General features: G+C 38.9%; 1 protein-coding gene across 4 annotated transcripts in view; it reads right to left on the bottom strand.

Annotated features, from left to right (window-relative positions):
• Positions 1 to 11209: 11209 nt before the first annotated feature.
• COQ3 (coenzyme Q3, methyltransferase) overlaps positions 11210 to 15412 on the bottom strand; it is a 29686-nt gene continuing 25483 nt past the window's right edge. For all 4 annotated transcript variants that reach the window (XM_042986861.1, XM_007084925.3, XM_042986862.1 and 1 more), the window contains 2 exons: positions 13194 to 13353; positions 11210 to 12006 (listed from right to left, as the gene is read on the bottom strand). In XM_042986861.1, the coding sequence (XP_042842795.1) occupies positions 11786 to 12006; positions 13194 to 13353 (381 nt within the window). In that variant the 3' untranslated portion in view covers positions 11210 to 11785. The remainder of the gene's footprint in view (positions 12007 to 13193; positions 13354 to 15412) is intronic.

A 15412-nucleotide genomic window follows, 5' to 3' on the forward strand; every position in this document is an offset into this window, starting at 1 on the left:
GACACAAGAGCTTTGTGACACAGAGTAATGGCCATGAGTAAAGAGGACACAAACTCCCATCTCTCAACTCTGAGAATGGGAAACTTCCTCTCAAAATGGCTCCAAATGAAATCAAGTCCTCAGAGGTCAGTTAAAGTAGGAGGTAAAGAAAACTTCGATGAAGGCTTGAGAAGTAGGGTAATTGGTAAATCATGAAAGGTGGCTTAGAGGTTGCAGCAGGAAGTGTAGAAGAGGGGAGGTTGAGTCAGACAAGAAGAACTCAAGAAACAGTCTTGAGTAGAGATTATAGAAAAGATTCGGTATGGGGTGTCTAAATCCTGGGCAGTGACTGTGGTTAGCAGGGACCCTTACTGGGCTACAAGAATGAATGTTAAAAATGTCTGTCCCCAGCAGGTCCCTGGAGCAGTAACACCTGGGCTGGAACGGGTCAGTTTGTCATCTCAGGAACACAGAGAGATTTGCCTCTAGAAGGGTTAAGTTTCAGCCTCCTTTGGTTGGTTCTCAGGGAAAGTTCTGGATCCTAAACTGACAGGTCTGTGGGTGCTCAAGTAAATAAACAGTGGCCTGCAAGGGCAAAGGCCTGTCACTAGGAGGTGGGTCTGCGTGCCTCCTTGTGGTACGTGTGAGGGTGGGGTGCCTGAGGGCAGAGAGGTGAGCTGCTTGGGGGTCACACTGCATCAAAGCCCTTCCCTTAAGCTCTTTGATAATGTAGATGAGTGTTTCTCATCCATTCATCCATCCACCTAGCCATCTACCTATTAATCTATTTACCTCTATTTAAAATCAGCAATCTTTTTTATGAGTCGGAATTCCTTAAATATTGCAGAAATCTGATTGTTCATTAATTCAGACTGGCCCTCCACCATGCCATCCGGACAAACTAAGTCTAAAAAACAGAATCCCAGAACATCTCTTTGATTCAATATCAAAGAATGACCAAAAATGGGGCACCTGGCTGGCTCAGTCAGTAGAGCACACGACTCTTGATCTAGGAGTTGTGAGTTCCAGCCCCACATTGGGCATACAGCCTACTAAAAAAACAAACAAACAAAAAGAGGCAATTTAAATATCCCAGTTTTTGCCTTTCACAACTTTTGACAGGCTTCATGTTCACTCTTACAGGTACAGGCAAAAGATGGAGTGACCATATTTTTCTTTTCCTGACATACTCTGCCAAGTAAAGGCTATGTTTCCCACTGCAGTATTTTACTACAGTAAATTTTAACTTTTTTGTGTGGCCATAAATTCTTTTGAGACTCTGATGAGGGCTATAGAAACATCCTCGGCAGAAAAATACATGCACACAAACACAAATGTTTGTCTGTTTTTTAAGTAGGCTCCATGCCCAACTGGGGTTGAACTCATGACCCAAAGATCTAAATTTGTATGATCTATCAACTGAGCCAACCAGGTGCCACCCCCCTGCCCTCGTCACACACACAATTTTGTGCCCTATTTCAGGTGGTTTCTGGAACCTCAGAAGCCTGTCTGTAGGCCTCAGACACCACAGAGACTGTCTTAGAGTTAGGAAAATAAATGGAGATCTCACATGATATCAGTGAGCTCTATGTCCATTAGGTTCTGTCAACAATAACGAAAATTCAAATCTAACAAAATGGAAACATCTGGTATCCATATTTACCTTGTAACTCTTCACCCACACCACCCCCCCCCCCACCCCCTCAGCTCTGCCGCATCATCTTGAGAACATATTTTCTTTCTTTGGGTCCAACTGGTGCCTTTTAGCTCCTAAACAGTGGCTCATTTATAAGTGCTCATCCTTTTCTTGCTGGGACACAAAGGCTTTATTGATCTCACAATAAATTATTTTGCTTGATTTTCATGAAAATCTTCAGTGTCAGGATTTTTTTTTTTTTTTTGATACAGAGAAGGCTTGCATGGCATTTCCATCTCATTAATTATAATCAACTAAGAATCTCCTTTCTAATAAAGTCACATTGTTAAGTTAATAAAAGCAATTACTTGTTGGTTGTACTTCCTTCCATTTGGTCTTATTTCCATGTTTATTTCTACATCCATATTTTCTTAGGATTCTTAGATTTTGGACTTATTTCTGTAAGCCTATAATGATACAAATATGTTTTATGGAATTGCAGGGACCGCACCAGTCCAAGTTTGAAAAGTATTTCCAGTAAGCATAACTTGCCCCTGTGCCTGGTTACCAGCAGTCTCCCTAAATCTCTACCTGATGCCTCTCAATGTTGTTCCAGGTCAACAGTAGCATGGAAACCCTCTCGAGTGTCCCTAGTATACATTATAAAGACATTCCAAACAGTGTCCAACACTATGACTTTTTGCTTGACTAAGATATTTTTGATATGTAGTATTTTAATACTTTTCTTCAATTTATTAATACAGTAGCAAAACCTATAGCTATAATATAGAAAGTAAGGATATAATTTTATTCTGGGTCTTTAAAGCATTTTACTAAGTTGCAATTAGTAGCATGTTGTAGTTATAGTCACAGAAATGTAACAAAGCTCTAAGAGAACTAAGGCAAATAGCCCAGACTACAGACCTTGTGAAGCTCTGTTTGATTGAAATGCTTGAAGATGTTACCTTGCCTACAGACAATTCAGATAAGTGATAATAAGCCAGTTGTGTGTGGTCATACTACTATGACCATAGAATGCCGCAGATATCAGGGACAAGTATAAAAGTAGTGAAGGTCACAGGCTCAGGAATCAGACTGCCTGGGTTCAGATCCTAGCTGCATCTTGATAGTTGTGTAATGCTGAACACAGTTTAATAGCCCTGTGAAACTGGAGTGGACAGCAGTCCCTCCCTCACGGGACTGCTGTGAAGTTTAAATGAGATAATACACACAGAGGCCTTCACACAAGGTCTGGTGTTCCATAAAAGCAAAAGATTACAATAAGTGGCCAATATTACTTATGGATCTTTTTTAAAAAACAGTATGAGACAGGATTCACATTAGTTGATGAAGAATTTCTTTGCTAGACCAATTCAGTATCACAATATTCGTTAACATTTTCTCTATTTTGAAACTTCCAAAATGACAGAAAAATTGATGGACTAGTACAATGACTATATGTACACCCTTCATCAAAATTCACCATTTGGTAATGTTACTACATATACTTTCTCTGTGTTTATACACAAGCACACACACACTCCCAGAAACCTAAATAAATATAGCTTTTCCCAAACTCCTGAAAAGTATTTAACCTGTCTTTATCCACTGTTCTCATTTTCTCCTTATCCTTTTCTAACAGTATGGCCTGTTTTCATTTTTAAACCCTTTGGGTTTTTTTAAATTTTTTTAATGTTTATTTATTTTTGAGAGAGAGAGAGAGAGAGAGAGAGATTGATTGTGAGTGGGGGAGGGGCAGAGACAGAGGGAGACACAGAATCTGAAGAGGCTCCAGGCTCTGAGCTGTCAGCGCAAGCACCCCTTCATTTTTAAATCCTTTGGATGAGAGTTGCAGATATCTTGTTTTTCAGTACCTACATATCCAACTACTATACGCAGTTCCTAAGAATAAGGACATTGTCTTTCAAAAACACAATGTTATCACACATAAGAAAGTTCATAATGGGGGCACCTGGGTGGTTCAGTCGGTGTCCGACTGTTGATTTTGGCTCAGGTCATGATCCTAGGGTCCAGGGTCATGGGATCAAGCCCTGCATCAGGCTCCACACTGAGCATGGAGCCTGCTTAAGATTCTCTCTCTCTCTCTCTCTCTCTCTCTCTCTCTCTCTCTCCTCTCTCTCTCTCTCTCTCTCTCTCTCTCTCCCCCCCCCCTCTGCCCCTTCCCCTGTCCACACATGCTCTCTCTCTAAAAAAAAAAAAAAAAAAAAAACCAGTTCATAGTAATTCCATAAAGTTATCTCAGATCTAGTCTATGTTCAAATTTATGCAATTGTCTCAAAAATATTTTATAGGTGTTTTGTGATTGCTGTTCTATTCAAAATCCAATCAAAGTTCTTGCATTGCACTGATCACTTTCAATCTACACCCCAGTACAGGTCAGGTAACTTGTAGAATGTCTCACATTTTGGATTTGACTTTTCCCTTATGGACAGTTTCTTTTAGTTTGTTCCCAGTGCCCCTGTAGTCCTGACTCCCTGTGCCTAAAGTCGGCCACTCTTGTAAGGATCCCTAAATCACTGGTTTCCTTTGCATGGGATCTTCCCTTCAATAAATATTTGTTTAGGTTATTTACCCCCACCCACTAAATGGTAATATTGACTCTAGGTTCGGATGTTATGGTAAGGCAAACTACAATAAACTAAGATTTGATTTAGCTGTGATAGAAAACGCAAGCAGCGGTAGTTTATTTTTTTTAACGTTTATTTATCTTTGAGACAGAGAGAGACAGAGCATGAATGGGGGAGGGTCAGAGAGAGAGGGAGACACAGAATCTGAAACAGGCTCCAGGCTCTGAGCCATCAGCACAGAGCCCGACGCGGGGCTCGAACCCACAGACTGCGAGATCATGACCTGAGCCGAAGTCGGACGCTTAACCGACTGAGCCACCCAGGCACCCCTTGCAGGGGTAGTTTAAACAAGCTGATATTCATTCATTCTCTCTCTCCCCTTTCCTCTCTTGTTCCCTTCCTCCCTACCTCCACTGTCTCTTTTCATCAAAGTCTGGAGGAGGACAGCCTCAGGCTGATACAGTAATGCACTTATCAGGCTCCTCTGACTTGGTGCTCCAGCTCTGGGTCTGAGCTGATTGTTCCAACTTAAGCCACCATGTCCCCTTTCAGCTAGCTGGAGGGAGGAAAGGCAAGAAAAAGTGCACTCTCCCTACTGACACTTCGTGGAAGTTACACATACCATTTCCACTCACATCTCATTGGCCATAATTAAGTTATATGGCCACATCTAGCTTCAGGGAAGGTCAAGAAATGTAGCTAAAATAAGGGGTCCTGTTGCTACAGAGGGAAGAAGAGATTTAGGGGACACTCACTAGCCTTGGCCAACTCTATTAACAGAGGCAGGTGGTCAAGAGGGTCACTGAGAGGGGTGCCTGGTGGCTCAGTCGGTTAAGCATCCAACTTCAGATCAGGTCGTGATCTCACAGTTCATGGGTTCAAGCCCCATATCGGGCTTTGTGCTGACAGCTCAGATCCCGGATCCTGCTTCAGATTCTGTGTCTCCCTCTCTCTCTGCTCCTCTCCTGTTCGTGCTCTGTCTCTCTCTCTCTCTCTCAAAAATAAACATCAAAAAAATTAAAATAAAAAAGAGGGTCACTGAGAAATCATCACAGGGAAGAAAAAAAAGGGAGGCTCTTCAGGCATTGGAAATGAAAACAGACCATATTCTTAGAAAAAGATAAGGGAAATTGAGACTAAAAAGAGAGGCAGATTAAATGCAGAACCTCAAGAAAAACTGCATTTATTTATTTGGGTTTTTGTGAAGGTAGTAGTAGCCCCAACGTAAAGTAAATGTGCACAGCTTATCATTTAAAAATAACCAGTAATAACCTGTTGGATTATCCAAATTATTTGACTTCATTGAAATTTCACTGAAATATATTGCCAGCATTTCATTCACTCATTTTCCCACTCAACAAACAAATATCAAGGTCCAGGCACTGAGCTGGGTCAGGGCATATAACAGTGAAACAGGACAATGGTCCAGCCCACATAGTGTGTATATGAAACAGAATTTAATCAACTATTTACACAAATAAATCTAAGTCTATAATTGTGATAAGTGCTACAAAAAAAAGGGAAAATGGTATAATGTTAAAAGGGGTATCTGCCCTAGTCAGGAATGTTCCCAGAGGAGGTGATGCTTCCGAGAGGAGGTGATGCTTGGGCTGAGGCCTGAAGGAGAAGTACAATGAACTAAGCGGGGGAGGCAGGACGCTGGTTAGGGAGTTTGAATGTGCTTGAGCGGAGGGAGAACTGAGTGGAATGTAACCACACCGAGACTTGAGACAAAGAGTGAAACGCTACTCTGGCTGGCTACCTTTCTTATAAGCAAGACAGGAAGTAAGAAAATATGCATGTATCTGTTTATTTGTGTAAAACATGTATGTACACGCATATGTGACAAACCAAAAAAATAATGCACTTGGTTACCTGCCGTGAGTAAGTGGGACTGGAGTGGAAAGAATGAGATGTATGAGGTATGGGAGTAGAAAGGACAGGGGGGAGTAACAGTTCTCGGAGTAGAACTGCTTGTATAGTTCTGACTTTTAGAGACATGTTAATGGCACATACCCTAAAAGTAAATAATTTAAGTCAGCCAGGATGTTGGGGAGGGAGAACCCAAAAAGTAATACAAATAGCAACACATGAACCTAACTGAATACATATGATTAGAAACTAATTACAATGAACAACATAACCAGACTGAGGTGGATGGGGAAGAAAAGAACTAACTCAATGTAACTTTGGAAAATAGTATTTTAACTATATATACTAAGGTTAAATTAAATTTGTTTCTTGGGGTGCCTGGGTGGCTCGGTTGAGCAGCCAACTCTTGATTTTGGCTCAGGTCATGATTCCAGGGTCATGGGATCAAGCCCTGTGTCAGGCTCTGTGCTGAGATTCTCTCTGTCTTCCTCTACTTGAGATTCTTTCTGTCTTCCTCTACCTCTCTCCCCCACTTACGAGTACTCTAAAATTAAAATAATAATAATAAATTGTTTCTCATAGGAGTATGAGTTAGCAATTGTGAAATGATGAGTATTCTAGGATTGAGAAAATAAGTAAAATAAAGAAAGGAAATTCTAGAATAAATCCTGTGATGTTGGACTGCCATCAGAGGTATCAGAATGAATTCACAGTCATACACACACGGGGGGCTCCTGGGTGTGGGGAGAGAAACAAGCATAGATGTGTGCAGGAATATATATTCATATACCTAGCTCTGTCTGCTGAGGGGATCTAGAAGCAATGACACCCAGTAATATAAGGACACTTAGTGCTCAGATCTTGGTTTCTAAATACTATTCTCCAGGAAAAGGAATTGGGACTCCTTGAATGCCAGGGCTAGATCAGGACAAATACAAGTTGAGCCTGGAGTACCTGTGACACCAGACGTGAGAAAGTGCTTGAAAAATTGCAGGAACATGAAAGGACGTGAGAAGGGTTTCCAATGGCCAAATCTGGGACAATTTAAGTAATGACAATGATAGCAATAGGTTATAACCCATATAAGACAATGTCCATGAGTCCATACTAATAAAAATAATTAAATCAATGAGGAAATGGGGGAGAAGGGACAGTTCTTTCTTTCAGAATTCCATTAATAAGTGTAGATGATGAAAATTACCACTAAACAAACACCACAGTCATAAGTGTTTCAAGAATCATCAATGGATCATAAAACTAGTGGGCAGAAGCATGAAAAACAGAGTATTTACACATTATCAAGGTATCTCACAATACGGTGAGATACATCATACAGGGAAAAAATATAACTTATGGTGAAGAAATCTGCTAGACACCACCTTAGCTGAATGATCAAGCTTAACATCACCAGTAACAAGACATATTGACATCATGTGTCTCCTGACAGGACGCCCTGAGAAAGGCACATCATTTCGGTGATATTCTTGCCAAAAACACATTACCTGAATTTAATTGTGAAGAAAAATCAGAAAAACAAACAAGTTGAGGTACATTTTAAACAAATGTCCAGTGCTCTGTCAGTCTCAAAGTCATGAATGACAAAGACAGAAAGAGGAACTGTCCCAAATTAAAGAAGATTCAGAAATGACAATTTAATGCAATGTGGGATCTTGTTTCCCCCTAAAAAAGACACTAATGGGACAATTAATAAAACTTCAATAAGATTTGTAGATTAGGTTGTAATCTACAAATTAGAAATGTGTCAAAGTTAATTTTCTGGGTTTACTGTATTGTGGTCAAAGATAACATTTGGGAAGCTGAATGAAGGGTATATCGGAACACTTTGAATTATTTTTGGAACTTTTTTTGTAAGTCTCAAATTATTTTATAATTATTTTTAAACTTTTTAAAAAAGTTTTATTTATTAAGAAAGAGAGAGAAAGAGAAAGCAGGGGAGGGACAGGGAGAGAGAAAGAGAATCCCAAGCAGGCTCTGCACTGTCAGCACAGAGCCTGATGCAGGGCTCAAACTCATGAACCATGAGATCATAACCTGAGCTGAAGATGCCTAACCGACTCAGCCACCCAGGCGCCCCTTTAATTATTTTTAAATGCAAAGTTTAAGATAATGCGAAAGAACTATAACGGACTCTTCTGTTACTGAAATCCAGCATATACTTGTCAAAAAATAAACAATGAAGCTTGAGAGGCAGGCAGGGCCAGATCATGTCTGGACTTGGTAGCCATGTTAAGGGATTTAGGTCTTTTACCTTAGGAGCAATGAAAAACCACTGAAGGGTTTTAAGAAGAGGCTGGCATTGAGTTCGTTTATCAGTGAGGGCCCAAACAGGAAACAGATGGCACATCTGAAATAAGATAATTTGAGGAAGATTTATTTACAGAAGACTATAAAAGTGTGGGTATAGGGAGCCATCCAACTAAAGCCAACAGGTGGGTAGAGCAAAAAAAGGGAACTCAAGCTGATAAGGAGCAGTTAGTCAAAGAGGGTGAAGTCCTGAAAATAAAGGAGAAAGGTAAAAGAAGGGAAGTAATCAACAAAGTCAATGAGTAAAAGCTGAAACGTGGTCTCTAGGTATTGTCACCTGGTCAATTTGTGACTGTGGTGAGAACAGTTTCAATAAAACAATAATGGAGGAAGGCAGACCAGAGTAAGCTGAGAAGTTACAGAATGAGGAAATGGAGACAACTCTTTTGATATGTGTGGCTGTGTTGGGGAGGGGAAGGAAACATAGGGCAGACATCATTCCGTAAGCTTTCCAATTATCCATTGTGAAATCAACTGGAACAGTGGGAACACCTTGAACAAATTTTCTAAAGCAAGATACCTACAAAGAATGGCTCTCTGTGGAGTCTGAAGCTTATCTACAAAATGACTCTGTTAACAAATCATAATCAAACAAAATGTTCAACCTTAGTACCCAAATGGCACCCCTCCCGTTTTCCAAATCCAAACACGTTCATCAAAAAATAGAAAGTCTCTTAAGATCACAGGTTGCAACGATATTGACGTTTTCATTTGAGAGCACTCAGGCATGATTTAGGGGACAAAGTGATAGCATTTCTAGCGCCTCAAGCAAACGTCTAGACATAAATTAAAAGATTTAAAGAAGATTCTTTTGTTATGTTTTGTCCTCAGGAAAAATATAGACCACACAAATACAGCAATGTTTTACATCCCTGCATAGCACCTATTTTCCCCAGAACATAGTAACTTTGGGAAAAATCAAAGCTTTAGTAACAACTGCCATTGCTTTTTATTCTAGTCTCTTAACCACGTTAATTTCTAGAATCCTGACTCTAGAAGGCTCTTTCAGGTTCCAAAGGGGTTTAGCATGTATGTGCTGGGTGCTGGATCCCACTGCTCCTTGTGCAAGTTTTGGGAAAAGCGACACTACTTGACCTCTCTCTTGTCACCACCTGTCTTGCCATGTTCCTGCCATCATTCATAGCTACTTCTAAGTGCTGAAAGTTTCGTTCTCCTAGTGCTTGTAGCATTTTGAGCCAACCTTAAATGGTCTAATAGTTTTGATCATTGTAGTCTCACTGAGCAATCTGACTCCCTCCAGGACCACAGGTGGTCCATGGTCCAGGTGACTTCCTAGCTTCCCACAGTTGTTCCCTTCACCCCAAACTAAGATTGCCTGCCAGTTCACCTTCTTACTCTCTCAGCCTTGTTCTTTTTCATTCTAAGACAGGTTTACAGTCTCTTTTGCTGGACTCTGAGTCGTAAAGTCTCCATCATTTTTTCTTGCAGGACATTCTCATGAACCCAGAGTTCCTCAGGGAAGGTTTGCAGATTAAACTCCCCAGCATAGCCTAATTGCTAGATTACTGCTTTTCAAAAGGTGGTAGTTCTCAAAATTAAAAATTTGCAGCTGGGCAATCCTCACTCTACAAATATACATTTTAAAAAACTGTAGTATCTTTTTGAGCCCATTTCTCCTGAAATTTGGTTGAAATTGGCCTGAAAGATCAAATTAGGTTATACACGGAGGGCATGAAATTTTCATCGCTTCATTCCACTGGAAGTCAAGTGAAACACAGAAGTAGCTGATACTGAATCATCCTGAATTTCCAGCACTTAACAATGTATTTTTAATAACTGAAAGTTAGTGTTTTCTTTCCTCTAAAATAAATATATTTGTTTGGGGGACTGCTTTTTAATCAATTTCAGTGCATGGTTCTTAGATTAATCTTTTATACCAACACTTTTTTTTTTTTTTCCTAAGAGAAAGAACAAGGAAGCTTTGTTTTTGTAATAAAACTACTAGAATTCAGACTAAGAATCTAACTTTAAATGGAGGTCAATGGAAGCTCCTAATTTTTAGCACCCTAGTTACACAATAGCATTTGTGTGGGGCACCTGGGTGGCTTAGTCGGTTAAGCATCTGACTTCAGCTCAGGTCACAATCTCGAGGTTTATGAGTTCGAGCCCCATGTCAGACTCTGTGCTGACAGCTCAGAGCCTGAAGCCTGCTTCGGACTCTGTGTGTGTCTCTCTCTCTGCCCCTCCTCTACTCACTCTATCTCTCTCCCCCTCTCTCTCAAAAATAAATAAATATTAAATTTTTTTAAATTAAAAAAATCTTATGGTAAGTAAATAAATATCTGATTTCATTAAAAAAATTTCACAGTAGCAAGTGAAATTAAATTTCCTCTTTTAATTCTTTAAATTTCAGTTTTCTCCCCTAAAATACTTTTGAGAATAAGCAAATGACATGCCAAGATGGCTGGGAAGTGTTTGCCTGGAGAGCTCAATCTAACAGTGACAAAGGAAGATAGAAAACATGAGCTTAAAGGTAAAAATGCTAGGAAGTTAAAAGCTTACCTTCTACCTGGGTCACATGAATTCAGTCCATGTTTGTCACACTGGGTCAACAGCCTCTATGAATGCCCTCATATAGCATCGGGACTTTCAGAAAAAGCCAGAGACTCTCAAATTTCAAGAGGCATAAAAATATATTTCAAGTCAGTCCCTTTAATTATAAAAATGTTAGCCAAAGAAGAAAATATCCATGACTGAATTTTTAATTGAGCCTTAAAAAGTCCTTTCTACTTAAAAAAAAAAAGTCACAATAAAACATTTATGGAACTGCATAGAAGTATGTCCAACATAATCCAAATTTCTTGATTTTAATGTTTGAATTGAAATCCAGCATACATTTAACTATCCATTTGCTTTCCAACAAACTAAAATTTAAAGGAAAAAATACATTTTCTCTTCCCAAATATAAGTGGCATAAAACTATATTTGGTTTCTTAAGTCAGAAGCATAAATGCCTTTAGCTAAAACCCAATAAAGAACACAGATAATGCAGATTCCTTTAAATTAAAACACATTACAGCATGTTTATATATATATATGTGTGTGCATATATGCTGGATGAGTATATATAATTTGTAAAATGAAGTAAAATATGCACATTCTATTTATATAACCAAGGCTGAGGAATTTAAACGCCTAGATTATACAATACCTTGACAAAACTTTTTTTTTTTTTTACCATATATCATAAAATAATCCCTTGAAAGTAGCTACTAGATGAAACAACAAAAACTTTTATCCAAGGTTTAGCCCTTTTTATGGACTTTCTTTTCTTCATGATCCTCCCACAAAAGAGAAATTATATATTTTTTCCAAATGTGAACACCAGACTTTCAAGCCATAGTATGCAGAACTTAGAAACCATTCATTTCTTCAACTCCTCCTGAGCACCTGCGTTGGTGGAGTCTTGGCCTCTAAGCTCCTCTGTTTCCCCCTTGAAAACAAACTCATCAGGCACTGGGTGATCCTGTACCCCGGATTTCACAGCATGAGCTGCATAGTTAAGACTGGTGTTTTCACTCCAATGCCAGTAACCTGAGAATGGGTTGTAGAGCATTCCTGCCACACTTTGAACTGACAGACCATCTGAAAATAAATAAATAAATAAATAAATAAATAAATAAAATCAGAAAGAATAGATTTAATAAGTATTTATCTTCCAAATGCCAAGACTCTAATGCAACTCTGTATTTAAAAAGGATTCCTGACTCAACGGGAAAAAATACGCACAGATCATTCCTTACTGTAACACAGAACATAAAACTCTAAAGCAGACTGCTTGGGTTCAAATCCCAGCCTGGCACCTATTAGATGGTGATGCTGAGCAAGTCACTTAACCTTTCTGAATCTCGGTCTTCTCACATGGACAGAACATATATTCATAGAGCTGTTGGAATTAGATGAGGTATGTGTATAAAGTAGCACAGTGCTCGGAATTTGGTAAGTACTTAATAAACATAAGCTGTTATTAGAAAACATCTGCCAAAAGTTGATTGTTCCTATAAAGCATCTTAAAATACTTTTTCCTCCTGTTTTCAACAATACACTTACAGAAATCTTTAGAACTTCCTACATCACAGTGGACTGATAATAATCCAAGTAAAATCGGTTTTGATATACTGTTATATGAAAACAAAACCCGAGACATACATGAGTTTAAGTACTCAAATGGGATACCAAATGCCAACTAAATATTCTTACTTGACAGGAATTTCACACGTAAATCACAAGCTCACAATGTGCAAAGCAGAGCTAAGCACTGCAAGGCGTACAAAAAGGACAGTCTTGCCTTCATAGGCCACACAGGGGCTTAAAAATACCCAAAGAACCGTAATAGAAGGCATGCTGTAAGTATCAAAAAATACTCAAAATGTGACCAAGAAGTTCAAAATATATCTGAGTATGGAAGAACCAGAAAAAATAACATGTAAGATAAGCTGATACACACAGGGCCTCAACAGGACAAACTAAGGATGTGTAAATAATAGACATTTGTACCTGATCCTTCAACAACTGAGGACTAAGCAAGCCAAAAAGTATTCATTGATCATCTGTGATTTGCTTGGCCCTCGGTTAGGTGTGCCCAGTAAGACAGAAGTGGTATCTAATACTTAATCCTAACTTCAAGGACTTTATGATCTGGTTAAGAGATGAAACCACCATCCAAGGAATAGTGGCCCATTTAATTAAGGGCTAGGTTGTGTGATTAATAATTATAGGTACATGAAAAGTTCAGTTAGGCCTTGAAAACTGGAAAAATTCTCAATACTTACTTGATTCCAAAATGCTTTCTAGCTTTTCAGGTGATACAAACTTCTCCCATGTATGAGTACCTTTTGGTACAATACCTGCAATTTGCTCTGCAAAAACAATTCCCAAGGCATAGGACAGCTGTGTTTTGTTGATTGTGGTAATGAATAAAGAACCACCAGGCTAAAAAAAAAAAAAAAAAAAAAAAAAAAAAAAGTATGGACAGAAGTAACATTTTAGATGTCAGGAGTATCATTTAGGTAAAGGCTTGGCTTCCTCCACCTCCTCCTTCCTTCCAAATAATTTAAGTGCAATTAAGATACATAAGTATAAAGTGTAAGTTACCAAAATACTTTTCTTTTTTCTTTTGGGAAACTCATTATTAAAGGCAGTCTACTACAGATGTACTCACTGGGTTTATGCAACAGTGCTTACAACTTCTTAAAATCACACTCCTGTGACATGTTTATAGTATATACTTTCTTTTATACGTATCAAATATTTTTATAATAAAAATATAGAAATGAGATCAGGCTACTCTTCCTTGTTACATGTCCACATTTACGGACTAACAACACTGTTTTCTCTTTGGGTCCTGAGTCCGTCTAACTTGTTTGGTGCAGCATACACCCCCGCTCTCATGCAGGTAACGCCAAGGGTCCTCTGACAAAAATGTTAGCGATTAAGGTTCGAGAGTTTTTTGTTTTGTTTTGATTTTATTAGTGTAAAGAATACAAAGAGATCAATATAAGCACTTAGATGAATACAAACCATTTATGAGACTATTTAGTCTGCCATTTTTTAGCGGCTGTATATGGTGTTTCCTATATTTATTCCCACAAATGGCAAACAGTAATGTCTCCTCCCTATTTTACATATTCTCATTAGTCCGATGGGGATAAAGTCACAAAGGTTCCTTGCAAAATAATTATCTATACATATGTGTGCATATAGATATATAAAGAGAGAGAAAATATCTCAAATACCACCCCAAAACCAAAAAAAAAAAAGATGAGACCCTGAAATATTGCAATGTGCCTTTATATTAAAAACTGAAATGTAAGATATTAGATATATAAGATACTATTGTAACTTTTCTATCTAAAACTCTAATATTCTAAAATATCTTATTAAGAATCACTTATATATGGGGCTCCTGGGTGGCTCAGTTGGTTGAGCGTCTGACTTTGGCTCAGGTCATGCTCTCATGGCTCATGAGTTCAAGCCCTGCATCTGGCTCTGTGCTGACAGCTTGGAGCCTGCTTCAGATTCTGTCTCTCTCTCTCTCTCCCTCTGCCCCTCCCCTGCTCATGCTCTGTATCTCTCTCTCTCTCAAAATAAATAAACATTAAAAAAAACTTAAAAAAAAAAAAAAGAATCACTTATATGTTAGAACGCCTGGGTGGCTCAGTTGGTTAAGCGTCCGACTCTTGATTTCACTTCAGATCATGATCTCGTGGTTCGTGGGATTGAGCCCCACATGGGGCTCTGTGCTGTAAGCACAGAGCCTGCTTGAGATTCTCTTTCTCCCTCTCTCTCTGCCCCTCCCCCGTTTGCCCTCTCTCTCCAAAAATAAATTTTAAACAACAACAACAACAAAGAATCACTTACATGTCAATTATATCTCAGTAGAGCCATGGAAAAAAATCACTTATGAATATCTAGTCTGTGTCCTACAAAATCTTATTCTAAGGAAAAAGGGGTAAGCAATGGTCATTTTTTAAATAGGCTTTTTATTAATGCAAAAATTAGTTTTAAATTCCACAATGCCAGCATTCCTATTACGTGTCAAAGAATCTCCATTCACATATACTGACTGGTATATAACACAAAAAATAAGGAGTTTTGCTTGGAAGATAGAAGATAAGCCTAATAAAACTCATTCAAGAGGAAACACCAAGAAACTGTAACAGATTGAAGGAGACTAAGGAGACGCAGCAACTAAATGCAATGCAGAATCCTGGATTGGATCCTGAAGAGAAAAATGGCATTACCAGAAACACTAATGAAATTTAACAAGGTATGGGGGTGCATGGGTGGCTCAGTGTGTTGAGTGTCAGACTTCGACTCAGGTCATGATATCACAGTTCAAGCGTTTGAGCCCCGTGTCAGGCTCTGTGCTGACAGCTCAGAACCTGGAGCCTGCTTCTGATCTGTGGCTCCCTCTCTCTGCCCCACCTCCGCTCGTGCTCTGTCTCTCGAAAATGAATAAACATTAAAAAAAAAAATTTTAGGGGCGCCT

The sequence above is a fragment of the Panthera tigris genome, chromosome B2, assembly GCF_018350195.1.
Source record: "Panthera tigris isolate Pti1 chromosome B2, P.tigris_Pti1_mat1.1, whole genome shotgun sequence".
NCBI classification, from domain to species: Eukaryota; Metazoa; Chordata; class Mammalia; order Carnivora; family Felidae; genus Panthera; species Panthera tigris.